At 40.4% G+C, this 22,249-nt stretch overlaps 1 protein-coding gene across 3 annotated transcripts in view; it reads right to left on the bottom strand.

Annotated features, from left to right (window-relative positions):
* MECR (mitochondrial trans-2-enoyl-CoA reductase) overlaps positions 1–22,249 on the bottom strand; it is a 638,102-nt gene that overhangs the window by 160,690 nt on the left and 455,163 nt on the right. For all 3 annotated transcript variants that reach the window (XM_044085055.1, XM_044085046.1, XM_044085063.1), the window contains one exon: positions 10,174–10,246. In XM_044085055.1, coding sequence (XP_043940990.1) covers positions 10,174–10,246 — 73 coding nt within the window. The remainder of the gene's footprint in view (positions 1–10,173; positions 10,247–22,249) is intronic.

Below are 22,249 nucleotides of genomic sequence, written 5' to 3' on the forward strand. Positions count from 1 at the left end.
CACTTTTGCAGAGGACATTGCAAGCAAGCAGCCCTGTGCACTAACCTCAAGCATGGAAAGTGGTTTCCCTGGTCTCCACTGGAGAAAACCCACTTTCTCTATGTGCTCTCCAAGCTCCCATTACCCTCTCCCATCTTCCCATGAGAGGAGAGCAGACCATGCCCCTTCACACTCTCTCTCTCTCTCTCTCTCTGCCTGAATTCTCCAGTGCCACTGCTGGTATTCGAGCCTGGTCACAACAACTGTAGTAATATCACTGTGCATGGAGCCATGCTCCAACAAGTTGCCCATTACATCTCATATGAAACAAGAGGATACACAGAGTAATTCACTTACAAAAGCACTGGATGCAGATAGTATATCATTTATAAGACACAATGAGAGGTGCAAATGGCTATCCACAACAGATGACAGTACAGTAATAAATTAATTTGGGATACAGCTCTCTAGTCTGTTCTGCATATGCTAGCCACTGAAGAAAATTATTGAATTGCCATCACAGTTATGTTGGTAGTCACCATCTTTCAGAAATGATCATAAGAAACTGATTTCATCCACACACTTACCTTGTTATGGGAGAGTCTGGAAATTACACATTCTAGATATCCCATGCATGAATTTACCTCCATCATCTTATTGTTTGAGAATCTAGGCAGCAGCAGGACCAAATGCCAAATCAGAACTTAAAGAAGTAGTTAAAATCTCATTTTTTAAATCCTCAGAAAAATTCTGGTTATGTAACCAAGCATACCTTCTCAATACAACAGATGTGGCTGCATTTCTAGAAATTGTGTCTGCACCTTCCAAGTCACTTCTCAAAGCAGATTTTGAAACCTGAGTCACATTAGAAACAATGTCATTCATGTAACACTTTTGTTCAGCAAGCAAAGATGCAGCAAAGTCGTATACACTACAAGCACATTGCAAAATAAATCTCCACATAAAGTCTAGATAATTTAGAATTCTAAAGACTAAATTACTAGACATAGCCATTTATTTCCCTGAGATTCTAACTCCTTGCCAATTTTATCTGAGGGTGTAGGGTTAGAAGAAGACAAGGACCTCTTGCTAGAGTTATGAGCTAGAGAAACCAGAGCTGGGTCAACTGACAAAGGAGCAAAGGGAACTGCAAGATCAGAGTACACTTTGTATTTCCTCATAGCCTTTTTAGGAACTGGTTCACTAGCCAACGGGGTTTTAGCTTTACAGACATATTCTAAGGCCTGTAATAGCCAAAACATTTGGAACCTCATCCTCAATAAGACCATAAACTCTCATTGTTGAACCTCCAGATCTCTACCAGTTAAATGCATCTCCAATCTAGCTAGCATCAATGGAAACGTGAACACCTGGTTGGGTTTTTGAAGCTGTTCATCTTCCAAAGAATCAGAATGTATGGACAATGCCCCCATCAAAATCTGCAGCCATAGACTGATACATAAAGAAGGTTGCCCATTAATCATTCTGAATAAGAAGATAGTCTCTGAGATTAGCTGACTGTAAAACAGCCTTAGCTAAGGAAACCACATCAGTCCTATGCCTGTTAATAACCTGAGGGTCTGCCTTGTGGTGAAGTTTGTTTTTTCTTACTGTGAACTACACTAGTAGACAAAATATCTGTGGATAGAGTTTTATGTCTGGCAGGGGGTCTCCTACCTTGGACCTCTCCTACACCTAAAGGGTTTGGTCCTCCTGTACTTGAACCAGGTACTGGAAGAGTCCTGGAGGATATGCCTACCCCCTTACCACAGACAGCTGGGTGCCCACATCAAAGGATTTACGGGGGAAAGTTAAGTGGTCTATGGGCTGGCTTAAGGCAACAACAAATTCAAAAGCTGTAGGCTGAGGCATGTTTTTGCTGATTTTTTTTTCTTTTTATGTGCAACTGGATTTGATGGAGGGCAACAGTATCAGGATCTATCAGGTCTGGTAAAAAACACAAGCCGGAATAATACACTTACATTATTAAAGGATGACTAAGGGCAGCAATAATAGGAAATATAAACTATGCCTCCCCCACAGGAAATAGGGCTAAACTGCATAAAATACAGTCAAAAATAGTTTAAAATACAATAATCTTTGTTCTACAACCTACAGTGTGTAGTAAACAACAGCAAACAGCAACAGTACAAAGTAAGATTTACTTTTCCAAATAGTGCCACAAAATTAAATATATGCTCTTAAACCAAATATAAACCTTTTAAAATGAGATTCCCTTGTCTGAAATGAAAACAAAATCTCCACAGAAAATGCAAATGAAGTATTTTCTGGTAAAATTGTGATTTAGTAATAAAAACAATATGGCAGTGTTAAATCAGTAGTGAATATCATATAAATGCAGAAAAAGTGAAAAAATAAAAGCAAACCAAGTGTAACCCGGTTGAAAGCTTTATTGACTATGCCAGGAACAAATACTTTCGTCTGCACCTTAAAGACTTCATCAGATTACTGTGCTGTTATTCCTGGCACTAGTTAAAGTTTTTGACAGTGTTACACTTAGTTTGTTTTTATTTTCCCGTGTGGGGCTGTTTCCATCTGTGTTTTTATTTTAAAATTGAAAAAGAAATGCAATATTTTTCTTTCAGAACTTCAACACAAAGAAAGAAACAACAGGTGGATTAAATTGAGGAGCTACAAGCACGAGGCATCCCCTAATATTCAACTGACACCACGGGACTTCAGTTTCCCAGTACAAGTTTTAAAACACTTTAGAAAGGCCACATAACTGATTAAAAGCAGTTATTAACCATGCAGATAACACAGCAGTAAGTTAGAACTCCCAGAATATATACATATATATATATATATATATATATATATATATACATATATATTTTTTTTAAATTAAACAAAGAAATCAAAAGTATATAATAAAAGCAGAAGAAGGAAGTTCCCAAAAGGATCTTATCTGAGTATGAAAACCGTAATCCACCAATGTAGACTGATGGAGAGATTCAACTGTGTGATGCGTACACCTGGCATTAAAAGACTGAGTAATTGACTTTCTGTGACAGGGGTTATGCTTCCCCCGATAGAAGGGGCTTAGCCAATCCCCAGTCACAGGGAGTCAGAGGAGAGAATTCTGAGCCATGAAAAGCTGCCAGTGTGGGTTTGTGCAGGCATAGAACCCATATGCTACTGAGGTTGTTTGAAAGATGAACATACCCCACTACTCTACCTCCAATTCCCACCCATCCCACCTTACTCCAGCATTATACTACCCATCTCTACCTATCACTTGTGGCACCCAATCCCTATACATCCCCAAACTACTTTTATTACTATTTAGAAATCACGTCTTGCTATTCTGTCTAATATCTAGCATCATTCGAAACATCTTTTCTCCACCCCATATAACTATGCATTTTATCCAATCTTTCTGACCCTCTCCCTGGAAATACATCTATGGGAATCTTTAGTAATATTCCCTCCATCTTTTATCCCATTAATCTCCCCTCACATTAAACAGACTAATGTTAATTTAGCTCTATTATCACCACTACCAATAATTCTTCTAACCAATATGCTGCCATTTTTGAGTACTCACTGCACTAACCCACCTCACTAGCTATCATATACAATGTTAAATACTAACCCTAATAACAACATGCACCATACTATAACTCACCTCAGATCTCCCACAAAATATCATCCTACTTCTGTCCTTCTACTTTCTCTGACCTCTTCTAATGCATATATCCAGTTAAGGTCATTGCCAACATTGCCAACAAAAACTGCAGTAAAACCTAAGGTAAAATATAAATGGTTCTACACTTTCAAACACAATAATCCCACCAAGAAAATCAGTGGTGACATTTACTGCAACCCTGGCCCCAGTAAACAGCAATCCAGCAACCCAACTGGCACAACTACAAAATGTGTCTAAATCTACTTCCCCATCTACTTCTGGATCCAAACTCCTGCTTATAAACATGAATGGAAGTAGTATATGTAACTTAATCTAAGACACTCATGCATATCCAGCTACCTGTTAAAGAAAGGTGTACCACATAATGAAGTCAGCCCCTACCCAGGATTAAATATACTTAGACTTGACAGGAAAAGAAGGTATGCTGGTGCTGTTGCCATTATCTGCAAAACATTGTTAGAAATAATCCCATTTCCGGTACAGATCACAAAATTTAGCAATGCAGAATTACTCATATCATTTTTAATATCAACATAAAGCCTCTTGTGTATTTCAGCTATTTATATTCTACTTGGTAATAACATTTCAACAGCAGAAGACGGTTCGATTGGATATCTCACTATATTCAACCAGAATTATTCTAGGTGACGTCAACATGTACTGGCAGCTGATCAACAATGACACTCCCTCAGAATCAATTAACTTAATGGTTTTACACAGCTAATCACCCCCCACCACTTGAATAAATACCAAGCCTGACGGGCACAATTTTAGATTAGATTCTTACTAACAAACCATACACAATACAAACATTTGGATGGCGCAGTGGTGCAGCGGTAGTGTTTGTCGCCTCACAGCAAGAGGTTCTCCGGTTTGATTCTTGGATGGAGTGCCTTCTGTGTGGAGTCTGCATGTCCTCCCTGCATTCTTGTGCATTTTCTCCGGGTGATCCGGTTTCCTCCCACGTTACAAAGACATGCGTCTGGAGCATTTCTCCCCGGGCCTCCTCTGAAAATTGTCTTCATTCCAACTCAGACCTTCCCGGTTAACAAATATTAAATAAAATAAACAAACTTGGACATCTGCCAGACACAATAGTGACCACCTTCCCACATATGCAGATAGAAACTACAATACCCAATCCAAAACATAACTTATAACTAAATACATAATACAACAACATTTAACAAAGACACTGTTATCAATACTCTCATCCAATATAACTGGAATATTTTAAAATATCTGCCATTTGATGCCACTGTCTCACACTTTAATGAAACTTTTATAAATATTCTTAACAACCCAGCCCCTGTACAAATAAATTTTATTTATTTATTATTTATTTTGAAATTTGTTGACGGGTTAGTCCAACTGGGTGACAGCCCTTTGTCAGCGGAGGTCTGAGAAGAAAAGTTCCAGTTGTAAAAGCAAAAAAGATACAAACATGAAATACCTGAAATACCATGACATAATAAACACAATAAAAGTAATTACATACAAATTACATATAAGAATTTAACAAGAAATATGCTCAGGGTAAATTTTAACATTTATACAAGGGAAAATGTTTGTAATACAGCCTATTGTTAGGAGTTAGAGTAGAATTTATATAGAGGGAGGTAACAGAGGATGTGCTTGGAGGTAGAATCTGGAAGTAATGTTGTGTATCATTAGGGGTAAAGGAAAGGTTAGGTGTATTGGAGGGGAGGGTAGTTTAAGAGTCAAATCAAACCCTGCACCATGGGAAACTAAAGAAACTAAAAATGTCATGTTTCAAAGAGACAAAACTCGGAAAAACTGACATAAAAGCAGAACGAAAAATTAATGTAGGCATTTCAGAAATCGTACTAAGGACTTTACTCAAATGGATAAATAAACCTATTATAGTAAACTGCAATGGGGACACCAAAAAAAACTGAATGTATTTGTCATTGCTAAATAAACTAATGCATCTTGGCCAAGCTACCACACCCTCTAACAACTGACTCAATATCATCTTAATTCAGCTCCTACTTTATACAGACAGTACTATCTCTTATTAATAATAATAATAAAAATAATAACAACAACAACACCATATTTTCCCGAAAATAAGACTATTTCCCCTGCTGAAATACGCATTAAGGCTTATTATCAGGGGATTCCTTATTTACCCCCCTCCCATACAACAATCTACATTTATTCATGTACAAAAATCGACATTTATTCATGTACAAAAATCGACATTTATTCATGTACAAAAATCAACATTTATTTGGTACTTTTCTATTATTGGGCAACAGTTCTAAGTCATGCGTTAACAGCTGTGTGAGAATTCTACATAAACAGCGCAACAAACATTTCAACTTCAGAATATCTACACCTTGGGCTTTCACAGTGCAATATTTCATGCTTAACAGAAAGTGCAGAAAAATCTCAATACGTGTGTATTGGAGGAGGGGAATAAAACTGAAAGCAGAAGTAATCCATTCTGTCGCCCCGATAATGGAAAAGTTATTCAAATACAGTCATGTCATCTTCTTCTGGAACATTGTCATAAGTCTCCAACCCCCAAATTCCTGCCTGAATTTCTTGTGACTCCATTTTCTGTAGAACCATTGGCCCCAATCTGTCATGCCTAGCAATAGGGCTCTCCTTAAATGAGCACCGCTTGTCCAAGTAGCCTGCTCATAGTGCATTGGCAACACAGCAGTCAGTGATTTTATCCCATGAATTTTTCACCCAAGTCACGGCCTCTTGCAGTCTACGCTTCACAAGGTTTCCATGCTGATTTCTCTCCATATTATTTTCAATGTAGTCATGGAGTTCCATGTGCAAATGGTCCTTGAATGGCTTATTTATTGCAATATCAAGAGTCTGGAGATAGGCAGTCATTCCTGCAGGAATTATTTGATCAATTTTTCTCTGTGCAAGGAATTTCTTCAGGTCTTTAGCGCAGTGAGTGCTGGCTGAATCCCAGTCTAGCAGACCTCTTTCGCCACCTCGCAAAACAAGTGGCAGCATTACAACTACCCACTTCTTTATAACTGTTTGTGTGCACCAGGCTTCAGGCTTTTTCGGTTTCAAGAATGTAAATGCCTGAAACACGTTCAATCTTATCTTTCTTGCCCTTACTAATGATTAGAGGTGGAGTTTTCTTTCTATCTAGATGAATTGCCAAAATACAGGTAACACGTGCACTCTCGTAACCAGTGGAGGGAATGTAGATTGATGAGGCACCCCTCTGATCAATTGTTGTTTGAGATCCTTGGCCCATAAACACTGCAGTTTTATCCATAGCAATCATGTTGGAGAGTTGGTATTTAGAAAAGTCGATGCCATCAACAAAGTACTTGAACGCAAGTGCACGTTTAATAACTTCAGTATCTTTCAGCTTGAACAGTGTTGTTGATCTTCTTAGAGACAGTTCATATCGCTGAAGGAAGCAGTCTAGACAATGTTGTGATGCTTTGAATTCTTCTGGGAATATTTCTAACTGTGGTGCCATTGCAAGGGCAAATGCTTGAATATCAGTCCTGCCCACAACCAAAGCCTTTGCTCTCCTGTTAGTGATCCATTCACAGATGTCTTCCAGCTCAGGAAATAATGGTTGCCGACCTGATCCACACTTGCATTTCTTAGCATTTCCCTCGTCGGCCTGTTGACCGAGGTTATCGTATGCTGCACGCCATTTTCGGACCATTCGAAGATCTAAGATCTTCTCTTTGCAGAAAGCCATCAGATTCTTTTCTTGTACTCAACGGAATAGCTCTTTCTTTTTGCACTCATCTACTCTGGGGGGGGGGGGTGTTAATTGAAGACTTACAAGACTGGAGTGACAACACAAAATGGCAACAGTTAAGAAGACACAACTACAGCCGTTCATTATCAAGTGAGCAAGCTTTACGCGTGTTGTCTGTACTTTGACCAAAGTACACCTGCCAGTGTTTATGGGCCAAGGATCTCAATTGTCAAGTGTGAGTGATTAGGGTTACAGTAAGAATCATGGAGGACTCCCAGGGGAAGAATCTTAAGACTTTGTGCAAAGAAAAGAAGTTGGGTGTCTGAATGGTCCGAAAATGGCGAGCAGAGTACGAATGGGTGTCAATAATATTATTTAATAATTCAACATGTCTGTCGTGTGTTGTTGACGATCTTAACTGGGGCTTATTTTTGGGGTAGAGCTTATATCATGACCATCCTGGAAAACCATGCTAGGCCTTATTCTCTAGTTAGGTCTTATTTACGAAGAAATACGGTAACAATAACAACAATTTACCAATGTATTGGGAGCAAATAATTAGAGAAGGAAAGGTAATAGAATGGGAAGAGGCCAAGAATTCATTTGGACTGCAGTCTAGAGATTGCCTTCCCTATCAAGGATTGATATCAGAATATAAGCAAGAGAAAGGACTAGGGGGATCCTAAGTGAAAGCCAGCATGGATACAATTTTTAGCAGAATCCAGAACAGAAGCTGCTGTTAAAAAAGGGATAATTAGTAGGTCATATAAAATATTGCATGATTATATGAATCAATAAGAGGAGGCTAGAAAGGATTGCGAAGAGACTGGATAAGGAATTCATAAATAAACAATGGGAGTATATATGTATGTCTCCCAAATATGCAACAAAGTCTGGAAGTGTTTACATAGGCATTTTTATACCCCAAGAAGACTCAAAAGAATTTTTCCTAAGGTAAACTGCAAATGACGGAGGTGTGATGGGGAAGAAAGAGGTAATTGGGAACATTTTTTGAGAGTGTAATGAGTTGGCAGACTTCACAAATTCCCTGCAAACTGCTCTTACAGAAATATTGGGTTTTTAATTGGTGTAACTAAAGAAATTATTTTTCTGAGCTATGATACAGAATAGGAATTGCCTGGCCTTGTTGAGTTTAATTTTGGTGGCTGCCAAAAAAACTATTACTAGAAAAAGGAAATCAATGTTTAAACAAACTGTACTAGAAGTAGTGGACATGGTAACAGAGATATAAAATAACTGGAAGCAGTATCTTTAAAAATGGGTAGAAGCAAATTACATATAAAACTGGGAAGTGTAGGAATAATAGATGCAGGATAATGTTTTGGAAGATGAATGAGGTTTAAGGGAAGGCAGGAATTGAATGAGTTATTTAATGTTTGACAATGACTGTATAGATGATTATATGCAATGTATAATATTTGCAACCAAAAATATGTCAATATGGTTTGTTTTCATTTATATAAATGTATGACTGCCTATGTCTTAAGTGATAACTCAATAAAGATGTTTCTTGTTTAAAAAAGAAAAAAACAATTTACCTCTCTCCCATCATCTCCTAATCATTCACATTCATTCTCCTGGTCTCTACCTCTGCTACAAGAAAATTTCTACTGAAACAAATAGCAAACTCTTTAACTGCTGGCCATTTTTCAAAATAATGCCTAAAAACAACAGGTGAGGCTATGGCTTTCCCTACATCCATACTGATAAAGTCATCATATCTGAGAGACATGTCCCATCCATCTGGAAAAATCCTATATAATACCAATTCACAAAGATAGTACATCAACGGACAATGCCAGTTATAGATTTACTGCCTTCCTATCCTCTCTGTCTAAAATAATAGAAAAATGTACCCACTCACAACCTATGTAGTACATTAACGCTAACAACCTTGTCTCCAAAACCCAGCATGGTTTTACATCTCACCATAGTACTTCCACTTGTCCCCTTCAACTTCACCATTATCATACACCAACATAGGAATGATGGCAACCTGGAATCTTCACTATTCTTAGATCTATCAGAAGTATTTGATACCATATCCCATCATCATCTTCTTACTGAACTTTTTCCCTCAGCCTCATTCAGCCCTCTATCTCATGTTTCCACAGCTATCTGACTGATAGGTAGCAAGTAGTCAAATGGAAACAAAAGCTCTCTTCCTAACAATCACTGTTGGTGTCCCACATGGATCAATATTAGGTCCCCTCTTGGTAAACAGTTTTATAAACAAACCGCATACGGTCACCCATCTCTCTTCCAGTTGAGGGGAGTTATGCCAGTAACCACATGTCTAAACTGCCCAGAGTTTTTTCAGAAATTGCCTGATTTTTCTTAAATGTTACCCTGTCCATCATAAATACATTTAAACATGGCATTATGGAGCATATGTTAATGGGAAGTTTGGCTACTAAATAATACTTCGGTGTCTGGTCTTCTTTTTATTGGTATATAGTCAATTTACAATGGGCATGCTGATTGGTTTGTTCAATCAGTGTGTACATTTTGAAGTAGTAATGAGCCTTTATTGTATAACTGAGCTAACATGTCTTGAGTAAAATAATCATCATAAGCAGTAAGTGCAGCAGTTAGAAAGATGGTAGTTTTCTATTTTTGTATATTTTATGATACCCTTGCTGACAGTCTAATCATCACAGTACACAATTTTCTTGATGTTACCATTTAAAAATCACATAGTAATGATTTATATTGCTAATTTGCTAACTTTACATTAGCTGGCTATTAGAGCTACAAGGCAAAAAACTAAATGACAGCTCACCATGTGGTTGGTCTTTCTTCCACTGAGTCATCCAGAATCCCCGCAGCTTGATGTCATTAAAAATCAATGCACTCTGTAAGTGAAGATAGGGGACATTGTCAAATGTTTAAACATTTCCTCTGACCTGAAAAGCACCCCCACACACACATGACTGAACATTTTTGAGAAATATGACACATTGCTGAGGATCTGCACTGCTGAAATCTGTAATCATATGAAAAGGAGTTATTTGTCACAAAATTGCTGGTCTCTTTTTTTCCTGTAAGAAGTGTCTGATAAGCTGAGAAAAGTATCTACCACAGCAGCAGATTTTTAAATTGAAGTGTGTTGTCGTAGCCTAAGCTATATGAATCATATCCTTGTCAGAGAATGGACAACTGACCAGTTTCTGAAGCTTTAGGGCACCTCTCACATGCCCTAACCAATGAACATCTTGTGGTAAACAGAATAAAATCAGTGGTTAGGGCACCAAAACTTCAGAGCTTTCTTGACTCAGAGTAAGGGAAGCTAGAGCCCTGTTAGAGAAGTATGTGCTAGGAGAAAAATATCTGCATCCTGGCATAAAACATAAAAAAGAAAGGGGTGTTCCTACAGCAACATAATCAAAACATCTACTGGCTTGGCAAGTTTATTTACACACTGTACCAGGTTCATCATTAGATTAGTATTGCAGTTGCCTAGACTACATGGGTCAAATACCAGAGCTTAAGAAGTAGTGTGGGAAAAGGGTTCCACTTTATATTCTCGAAAAACTGAAATCTCGAATTTCAGTATCTCGAGACCATAAAGTGGAATTTTTAAAATCCCGAAACTTCATAAGCGCGAATCCGGAAATTTCGAATTCGCGGTTATGGTGTTCTGGTATTTGACGCTGAATGTAGTGTATGCAGGATGTATCGTGTAGTGTGTGGATTTAGCTGGTATGCAAGGTAAGTGGGTATTTTGCTGAGTTTTAGGTATGTGTTTGAGTGTATGTGAGTGTGTTTGGAAGTTTTATGTGTGGGTTACGGTAGGCAGGTAAAAGTATGAATGTTTAAGTGTTGAAAGTGGTGGTGTTCATATATTTGTGATGTTTGTGTGCGAGGGTACTGTAGAGTATGTAGTGGTGAGTTTGCTGTCTCTTTCTGTTTGGTGCAGTCTTGGAGTTAGTATATATAAATAGGGGTGCGTGTAGTAGTGTAGGTTTGTGTTTGTGTGTGTTTTGTTTGTTGGTTTGTTGTAGTGTGGGTTGGATGATGTATGTATTGTGTAGTGTATGGTGTGTATAAGTTCATGATTTTGTGTTTCTCAGTTTTGGGGTTTCATGATTTGGAGCGTTTGACTTTATGGTCTCAGGATACTGAAATTCGAGATTTCAGTATTTCGAGATTATAAAGTGGAACCGGGAAAAAGGATCAGAGTCCAGGAGCCCGTACTGAATACTCCTAGCAAAGCCTACTCTGGACCTACAGAGGTAATCTAATTTGTTCTGCTTGGTAAAAGTGAGCACAGATGACCAAGTTGCTACCTCTAGTATTTGTCTAAAGTTCAGTTTTTCCAAAAAGCCACTAAAATAGTCAAACCCTGGTTGAGTGAGCCTTGGCCTTGCTAGGAAAAGTACAGTTGTGTACACTTAACCATAAATGTAGATGTTCGAGTGTATTCACTGTTGCAGTCATCACATTTGGGTTATCTGCTTGCAGTAGCCCTCAGTCGGCCTGATTATCAAAGTCTTGGGTTCTGCATCTGTTGCTGTCGTATCTTCCGTGACATCAGGTAGTCAGGGGTATAAAACATGTAGCAGACGCCATTACATCAGTTTTTCTTGCCCTAGATGTCAGGTGCCCCCCAATGGGAAGCAATTATATATATATATATATATATATATATATATATATATATATATATACACACATATATACACAAGGTTATACCTCCAACAAAAAAGCAAATACACCAAAAAGCTTTTAAGCATAGTAAAAGAGAATAGAGGTATAGCCAAAATAAGTCAGGGGGCTGGAGGGAGGGTAACCAGGACTGCAACACTGAATACACTAGAACATCTACATTTATGGTAAGTGTACACAATTGCACTATGTTCTTCATGTTTCACTGTTGCAGTCATCACATTTGGGTAGATTCCCAAAGCTAAGGATGGGAGGAGGAATTTAGATAGCATTAGGACCAGCTATAAGGCCCTGCAAGACTGCAGTGGCAAAGCCAGCTCTGGATTTAGAGAAAATTGGCAAATGGTAATGCTTGGTGAAAATATGTACAGAACTCCAGGTAGCAGCTTCTAGGATGTCCCTGGTATGGACACCTCTGAGAAAGGCTGTAGAGGTAGATGCAGCCCTGGTTGAATGGGGCATAATCCCCTGTGGGATAGGTTTTCTATGGTGTTTTTAGCAGAAATTAATGCAATGGCCTATCCATTTAGAAATGGTTTGCTTTGAAATAGCCTTCCCCTCTGCCCCTGCAGCAAATGCCACCAGCAGTTGTTCAGATTTCCTTTGAGGATTAGTCCTGTCCAAGTAAAATCTAAGTTGTCTGTGCACATCTAAGGAGTGCAGTATCCGTTCCCCTTTGTTCTGTGGATTAGAAAAAAAGGTTGGCAAATGAATTGACTGATTAAGAGCCACACTGGATACCACCTTGGGCATGAAGGAGGGATTGGTCCTGAGGGACACCCTGTCTGCATGAAAGATGATGAAAGGATCCACTGCCATAAGGGCCTGTAATTCAGATACCCTTCTTGCTGAAGTGTCTGCTAAAAGGAAAGCTGTTTTCCAAGAAAGGAATTTTAACTCTGCACTTGCAGCTGGCTCAAAAGGCGGAAGAGTGAGTTTTTCCAATACAAAGTTAAGGTCCCAGGCTGGAATTGGGGCTCTCCTGGGTAATCTTAAGTTTTTTGCCCCTCTGAGGAACTGCTTGAGCAGCGGGTGAGAGAAGAGGGGTGGTTCTGTGTTGTAATGAGCTGAAATGGCTGAGGCATGAATTTTGATGGAGGAAAAGGAAAGGCCCTTGTGAAGCATCTCAGTTAAGTATTGAAGAATCTGAAGTAAATTGGGCGCTGCTGTGGCCATCCCTTGAGTTTGGTTCCAGGCACAGAATCTCTTCCATTTTTCAGCACAAGATTTTCTAGTACTAGGCCTCCTTGCCTCCAAAATGACATCCAACACTTGTTTACTGAGGGATGGTAACGGACAGATTAGGTAATTAACCAGGCTGCCAGGTTCTGGATTTGATGTTGAGGGTGCAAAATCTGGCTCTCCTGCTATGACAGCAGGGTAGGAGTCTGAGGCAGGTGCCATGGAGCCAGCAGTGACATTGCGCAACAGGAGGTACCAGTGTTGGCGTGGCCAGTCTGGTGCAATCAGTATCATCCTTGGTTTGTCCTGTTTGATCTTTAGTAGTACTTTAGAGAGGAGAGGCAGAGGCAGAAAGGCATAAACTGATAGATTTTTCCAGGTGAAGGACAGAGCATCCACTTTCCAAGCTTGTTTGTGGGGAGTCCTCGTGCAGAATTTGCCCAATTGGTAGTTCTGGGGGAGGCAAACAGGTCTATATCTGGGCTCCCCCATTTGTTTATCAACAAGTTGAAAGTCTTTGGTTCCAGTTTCCACTTGTGTGGTTCCATGAGATTACTGCTTAGTTCGTCTGCCAGTGTATTTAGTTTTCCTGGCAGGAATTGAGCCTGAAGATGCACTTGGTAGCTCAAGGCTGTGCTCCACAGAGCCGTGGTTAATCTGCAGAGGGGGTAAGAATGGGTACCCCCCTGCTTATTTATGTACCACATAACAGTGGTGTTGTCCGTCTTTACCATTAATTGTCCTGGAAGAATGTGGTCCTTGAAGGCTGTCAGAGCATTCTGTACAGCTAACATTTCTTTTTGATTGATATGCAGGTGCATTTGACTTGGGTTCCATTTTCCCTGAATATACTTCCCTGCCAGGTGAGCACCCATGCATAGTCTGATGCGTCTGTTGTTAGAGTCTGGGCGGCAGGAGGTAGAGTGAATGGTAGTCTCTTGTTTTGGTGGCAGGCCTCTGCCCACCAAAGGAATTCTAACCGTAGGCAAGGTATGATAGGAATCATTGCTTCTAGATCCTGAGAATGTTGACACCATAGGCTTTTTAGATACCACTGTAGTTTCCTCATATGCAGTCATGCATATGGCATTAGTAGAGTGCAGGAGGCCATGAACCCCAAGGCTTGTAGTATTTGCCTTGCAGATAGCAGAGTTTTTGTGGCCATTAGTTTGAAGTAGCTTGTGAAATGAGTTTGTTTCTCTGGCGTGAGGAAAGCCAACTGGGAAGTTGTGTTCAAGCTTGCTCCCAGGAATATAATTTGTTGACAGGATACCAGATGTGATTTATTTTCGTTTATGGTGTACCCCAGACAAGTTAGCACCTTTTGTACAAATGCCAGATGATTCAAAAGTATGTCCTGGCTTTCTGCCTGAATTAGACAATCGTCCAGGTATGGGTATATTTGAATATTTCTTTGCCTGCAAAATGCAACAACTGGAGCTAGGCACTTTGTGAATAGGTTCATAGGTTCATACTAGGCTATCTGCCCTAGGGCATTTATAAGCCTAGCCAGAGTGTGTTTAGCTTTCACCACCCATTTTAAATTAATTTTGCTATGCCCTTTTTCGAGGTTAGTATACTGTGCCTCTGTCTAACAGTGACACAGAAGTGATACCCGGGGTAAACCTACGATCTCCCATCCACTCATCAAGATTCCTCTTGAAGAGAGTCAATGAGGGACTCTGCCTAACCTGGACTGGGATTTTATTCCAGAGTGAAGGGAGCCTCTGGGTTATGAATCTGTCCCCCCAGCATGTCCTATTTATTTCAGTGCTGAGGTTCAAGTCTCTTGAGCGCATAGCTCGATGGGATTTGGATTTTCTGAGGTGCAGCATGTCCATTAATTCCGGGTTGGACATGGCTTTATACGTCAGGCACAGCTCGAATCTGAGCAGGCGGTATGCCACTGAGTAGAGCTGGAGTTTCTTTAACCGGGCAGCATATGGCATCTGTTTGAACCCTTTGATCCTCTTGGTGAGGTACTTTTGGGGTCTTTTCCAGTTGCTGCAGGTGTCTGGTAAGGTACATCCCAAAAGGGGCATTGTACTCAATTATGGGCCTGATGAGGGATGAGTAAAGAGGCACGATGACTTCCCCTGATCTAGATGTGAATCCCTTCATGATTAGGTGGGCTATATAAAATGTTCTTCTAACCACTTTGGCCACGTGGTTGTCAAATGAGAGAGTGCTATCAACTTGGGTCCCCAGGTCCCTAATTACTTCTTCTGTACTTAATGGATTACCACCTATGTGGTAATTTGTGGGCACTTTGTTTTTGCCAAAGGGAATGACTATACACGTTTTGGCGTTTAGCTTGAGGCCATGGCTCTGGCACCAGTTGTCTGTTTCTATGAGGCCCTTTTGGAGAATGCTTGTGTCGACTGGAGAGTCTATTATGGCGCCCAGGTTGCAGTCATCTGTGAACTTGGTCAGCCACAGTCCTTCCGTGTTGGCTTGTACCTCAGAGAAATATATACCGAACAAGAGAGGTCCCAGGACTGAGCCTTGTGGGACGCCACTTGTAACTGGTTTGGAGTCTGACATGGCTCCAGCAATTCTAACCATGTGGGTTCTGTCCTTGAGCCAGTTTGCAACCCATCTAGTGACATAGGGGTTTATATTTAAGCTGGTGAGCTTATCTATAATGCCCGAGTGGGGTATTGTATCGAAGGCTTTTGCAAGGTCCAGGTAGGCTGTGTGGACCACCTTCCCCTCGTCAATGGCCTTGGTGACTGTTTCAAAGAAATAGACCAGGTTTAAGAGGCAGGATCTGCCCTTAACAAAGCCGAACTGGGTAGGATCCAGTGTCTGTAGGTCCCCAATATCCTTATTTATGAGGTCCATGATGATCCTTTCCATAGCTTTGCAGACCAAGCTAGTCAGGCTTACGGGGCGATAGTTTCCAGGATCCGTTGAGGCACCACCTTTGTGGAGAGGGAACACTGTTGCTGTACGCCACTCTTTGGGTACATATCCTTTAGTAAGGCTGAGACTGAACAGTAGTTTTTTGTTTGGGTTTAGCACTTCTTGGAGTTCATGTAGGATGCAGCCCGGGACACCGTCTGGTCCCAATGATGCTGTGTTTTTTGCTTTGGAGAGGGCGGCTCTTACCTGAGCATCTGAGATGTCAGGGGGGCAGCACTCTGCTGGGATAGATATTTGGGCTTTTGGGGGGGAGGGGGGGAGAAGTTTGCGCTGAACCTGTCAGCTAGGATGTTGGCAATGTATGTGGTTCGGTGTATTTTTTGTCATTTTGGACTAATTCTGAGCATATCTGGGAATTCCCACCCAGGTTCCTAACATAACTAACCTTGTGATTATCCTTAGTGTCCTGTGCAATTTTTCTCTCGAAGCTGGCCTTAATTTTATGAGTGCCCGTAGTTTTTTGCTAATACTGATCAGAGATGCCTTCCCTTTTTGGGATTTTGCTCTATCATGTACTCGCTTCCTCCTTCTATTGTATAGTTTGTTTATGGCTGGGGTCCACCAGACAGGACGTCTGCCTTTGGAGGATTGGGTCTTGGTTTTATTTGGGATTTCAAGATCCATGCATTCCTGAAGGTGTTCATAGAATGCGTTTATAAAGGATTCTGCAGTCTGGGCCATATTTTCCACAGGCCCGGGGGGGGGCTTTGAAGGATTCCACCTCGGTTTTGAGGAGTTTGAAATTTGCTTTAGAGAAGTTTTTCAGTGTGGTTTTCTGGGTAGGGATGGAGTCTCTATCAGAGGGGGTAGGATTTTTGGGTCCCTGTGAAATGGTCTCAGGATCCGCAGTAGGATTTTTAAAAAGGAACTTGTGAGAGTCAGGAACCCTGCAATATCTATCAGACTTTCTGGGAGCAGGAGGTAAAGAGTCAGGGGCCAAGCTAGATTCCGAAAAGGCATCATCAACAATGTCTAGTACAGGAGGGATAGCTAAAGGTCTGTGCTGGGGCAGGAGTAAGAAATCCTTAAGCCTCTTTTTAGAAAAAGAGTACTGGCTTTCCCAATGAAAATGCTCCCTAAGGGTATGCAAGGTTTCACCAAAAGAGAAATCCTCTGGGGGGGGGGGGGGGGAGCAGAGGAAATAGTTCTCTGCATCAGAATCCTCATAGGCAGTTAAGGGTAAATCCTGGTCATCAGAGGAACCAGAAATTTCAGAATCCTGATCTGAAGTATCATAAGCAAATTCAGTCCTAGGTCTCTTAGAGGGGGAAGGTTGGCTTCCCCTGATTAAAGTACTAAGGTCTTCAGCCATTCTTATCATTTGTTTTTTAGGCATACAGGCCTGACCACACAGTCTGGGCTTCGGTTTTCTAGGCATGGTTTGAGTTTTAGGCCTTAAAGAAGAAGATGGCGTCGGTTTAATATGCAAGTCAGTAGGCCTGTATACACCCCCTCAGAAGCTGGTGCCTGCACAGCGGCTCCGGACCCTTCCAAGGTGGAGACATCCGCAGGTTCCACAGTTGAAGCATCTCGCGGAATACCGGATTCCGAATGGGTCTCAGTAGAGGCTTACGAATCTGAAGTAGTGGGTATCAGGGGCTGCAAAAGCGCCTCACTGAGTACTGGTGAACTGGCAACTGGCTTTGGAGAAGCGTCATCGGCAGCTTTGGACCTAGGCGGCCCGTCTCTGTCTTTATTTTTGCGTTTTTTCAGAATGTCGGTAGTCGGATGGCTTTTCTGGCTAACTGAACAGAGTACCAAAATATTTAGAAGCATAAATATACCGGCGACGAATAGTTTGTTGCTTAAATAAGGCACAAAACCGACAGCGAGGTACATCGTGGTCAGGGCCTAGGCAAGGAATACAGTACGAATGAAAATCTTTATGAGGTATTTCCTTTCCACAAGAAATACAATTATTGACTTTTACTGACATCGGTTTAGAGCAAGAAAAAGTTTCCCCAACAAGGTACTTGGCTTTAGTTGAAGACTTTGTTTCTGAAACTCGAAAACGAAAATTTCAGGAGTCGGCTGACCGGCACTTGCAAACTACTACTGTAATGGCGTCGGCTGTATGCTTTATACCCCCGACTACCTGACGTCACAGCAACTGAGGCAGGACCCAAGACTTTGATAATCAGGCCGACTGAGAGCTACTGCAAGCAGATAACCCAAATGCGGTGACTGCAACAATGAAACACGGAGAACATTGTCTTGTTACGATGATAGTAACAAAAAGCAATAGCAGCAGACAGCAATTTAGAAACTGTTTTGAAACCGATTGGCCCTTTTTCTTCAGCTCATAGGAAATAAACAGTTGATTAGAATTCCTGAAAGTTTTTATCCTGTCAATGTAGTATTTCAGTTGCCTGTGGACGTCCAGTGTATGTACAATTATTTCTCCCCTATTTATTAATTCAAGAGAGAAAACAGGGAGATGAATAGCCTGGTGCATGGTAATCTCTGAAACCACTTCAGCCATAAAAGAAGGATTTGCTCTCAATGTTACCCTATCTTTGTGAAAGATGAAATAGGGTTGAATCACAATAAGAGTCTGTAACGCTCTGTAATCCCCTTTTTGCAGAAGTCAAAGCAATGAGTAACACTGTTTTCCAAAATAAGAACTTACTTATCACCCTCAAGAGAAGGTTCAAAAGAAAAAGATTAAGATTCCCCAGCACAAAATTAAGATCCCAAGAAGGAACTACCTCTGTCTTCTAGGTGACCGGATATGTAAAACCCCTTTCAAAACATGTTTGACTTGAGGCAGGGCAGACAAGCAGAGATAACTGAGAGATGAGAGGCAGGGCAGACAAGCAGAGATAACTGAGAGCTGAATCTCTATAGTAGAGTAAAAAGATCAAATGACAACTCTCACAAATACTGTAGTAGCACAGGTATCTCGACCTAAAAGGATCCTAGTTCTTCCTTTGGCACCAACTGGAAAATATTCTTCACTTAACAAAATATGATTTTTCTAGTAGCAGGTTTCTTAGCCTCCTTTAATATCTGCTACTGGTCATCAGAAAACAGGTGCCTAAAAGGTATTCAAATTCTATCATCCAGGCAGTGAGTTGAAGAAATTGAAGGTTGGGATGTATCAGGAAACTCCTGTCCTGTGTGAGTCAGGTCCATTCTGAGAGGAAGTTAGTGGTAATTGCCCTTGGCCAATTTGAAAAGAAAGAACCACTGCTGCCTGGGCCAAAATGGAGTTACCAGTATAATTTTTGGAAAGTCATTGTGAATCTTTAAAACACTGGTTATCATAGGAAAAGGTGGAAAGGTATACAGGGAATGAAAAGGCATCTGTCTTGCAGGCCTCTGTGTAAGGAGTCCTGATGCAGAATTTCTTTAGCTATCTGTTCTGAATGGAGGTAAACAGATGTACTCAAGGCGGTTCACACAACTGATCAATTCCTAGAAGACCCTGGGTACAACTTCCATTCATTGTAGGTGTGACCTGGCCTTGTACAGTTTATCTGCTACAACACTGTACTCTGGAATGTAAGCAGCCTTGAGGGTCAGACTGTATTGAGTTGTTAGTTCCCAGGCTACTAACACTTGTCTGCAAAGGTAGTAGGATTCGAATCCCTCTCTGTTTATGTAGCACATCACTGTGGTGCTGTCTTTGATTATTTGTAAAGGGTTTAGAATCTGAAGATGGTTCAGAGACTTCAGAGCATTTGCTAGATCTATCATTTTTTGACATTTATATGGTTGAATTTGTCCTGTTTGTTCCATAAATTCTGAACTTTTAGCCCGTTGGACACAGCTCTCTAAGCAAAGTCTGAGGCATCTTTGGTTATAGTATGAGTGGAGGATGGAGACACTGGTTAAGGGACAACGGATTCACTCAGAGTAACTCCCTTTAAACAAGCCCCAGCACTGAGGTTTGAAAAGATAGGGGTGCTGTCAATGGGTCCAAACTAATTTGATGAACCACTAAATGTTCCTGGTGTGAAGTCTGGCCAAAGGAATCATGAACTGTAGAAACCATGAAGCCTAGACTCTGGAGATATTCCCCGTTAGACAACAGAATCTGGTTGGAAAATATCAGAAATTGTTTTATGTAATACTCAAAATTTTCTTGAGAGTGCAACATCATCATGACGTTATGTGTCAAGGGGGCATCTTAAAAATACTATCCTGTGAGATGGATTTCTCTTTGTTCACCTATAATTTCAGATTTAGAAAATGTTTTGGTTTTTCTTTTACCCAAGCCAGAGACTGATGGCAGCTTGTGAAAGAATCTGCAAAATAAAGCAGCCATCTAAATATGGAAAATGTGAATGTCCTGTAACCTACCAATAGCTATTACAGGAACCAGGCACCAACCTCTTCCATGGTTGATTCTGAGGTAGAACTCAACAGAGTAAGAACTACTGGAATCTTGCTTAAGTAGATGTGTTTAAAGACTGAAGGGAGTTGATCAGGTGGTTATTTTGATTTTTCCTACATAATGCATTGTCCACCTTAACTACATCGTTCTTAACGCTGGACATGTCCTTAAATCGGAATCATAGAAGAATAGTATCTTCTTATCTTTTTACATAATCCATTTTGGTGCGTCTGTTCTGATACCCTTTCTTAACTTTCTCCCTCCTCCCCTCTCCTCTCTTTTTGATTCTGTTCACCCCACATAAGCAAACTGGTAGATCCAAACATGAACGACTTAGTATAATGAGATTAATTGGTAATTAAGACTCAAATTACTAAGTATTAATTAATTTAGTTATTTTTGTTGACCAGGTGGCCTGTTTTAGGGGAGAAGCTGAGGTGCTATTTATATAGACAGGGGTAATTTGACCAGTATACCACAGAAACTACCCTGATCTACTTTCCATTATATGTCATGGAATCTTTAACATCTATCTATGTTACTACCAATCGGGGATAGACAGACCCTCAGTTTAATGCTGCATCTGAACAAAGGCTACAATACCCACAATAACCTTCACTGCAGTGTCAGTACTGGTAAATTAATTCATGCACCAATATGGGGACAGAACCCACATTCTTCTGTTCTTTCTGGCATCAAAGGCACTGACAATGATTAGTGCTTTCTGTGATAAAATAAAACGTACATATGCATTCCTGGGACTGCTGTAGATAAAGTAAAGGGAGATGCACTTCAGTGCTTTTAAGTTTTTATTTTATGTGTATGTCACACAGATTATGTGCTGAACCTGAGTTTAGGTACATTGCCCCTAGGTGACTGTTTTAATCCAGTTTTTAATATTTCAGCCTATGTGTGGGATTAACTACTCTGCCAGGCCCTAAACAGTACATCACAGTTCACACAGAAACATTGCAATAATCTGTTGACAATGTATAGGACAATATGTCAAAATTTGCTACGTGCACAATGACAAGCACTCTTATTTTGCATTTTACTTTGCCTTGGAATTGGCAACACTTCCTTGCTGTCTCAGTTTACTTTCACAAATGAGATCCAAGATGACTTCCAAAATACTGATTGGTTAGCATCTAGAGTTTGCTATTTGATGGAGATATTATTTTATGTGAAATAATAAAAAAAGTTTTACTTAAGAATAAGTATCTTCTAAGAAACTGCAGACTGATATTGAAATGAATCAATTAATTACATGTATATGTAGGAAGGCACAATGAATTGCATCAGTGATTGCTAGAATAGCCAACAAATCTGGATTCCCTTGCCCAGGCAATCATGTATTCTTTTATTACAGAGTACTTATCCATGCACTACAAAGGGAGAAACCTGGCAGTTGGGTATTTGCAGACATAGTGTGCATTCCACAGAATGGCTGCTCACTATATGTGCCATCTTCTAGCACAGCAGTAGCAAAATTCATAAAGGTGAATAGCACTCCTTAGATGTTGGGGTAAATCAGGACCAGCTAGTGAACTGCACACAATTGTCTGCATTTGGAGGCGCCACTTGTATTCTCCTATACCATCTATTCCCTCCCACACAAACATGCAGACAGATATGGACATACACACACATACACACATACACACACACACACACACACACACACACACACAAGCAACATAGATTCTTATCAATTGATAAGAGTCTCAACTCATTGTGGAAGGAA

The sequence above is a fragment of the Protopterus annectens genome, chromosome 1.part1 (assembly GCF_019279795.1).
Source record: "Protopterus annectens isolate FY-2018-M chromosome 1.part1, PAN1.0, whole genome shotgun sequence".
Classification (NCBI taxonomy): Eukaryota; Metazoa; Chordata; order Ceratodontiformes; family Protopteridae; genus Protopterus; species Protopterus annectens.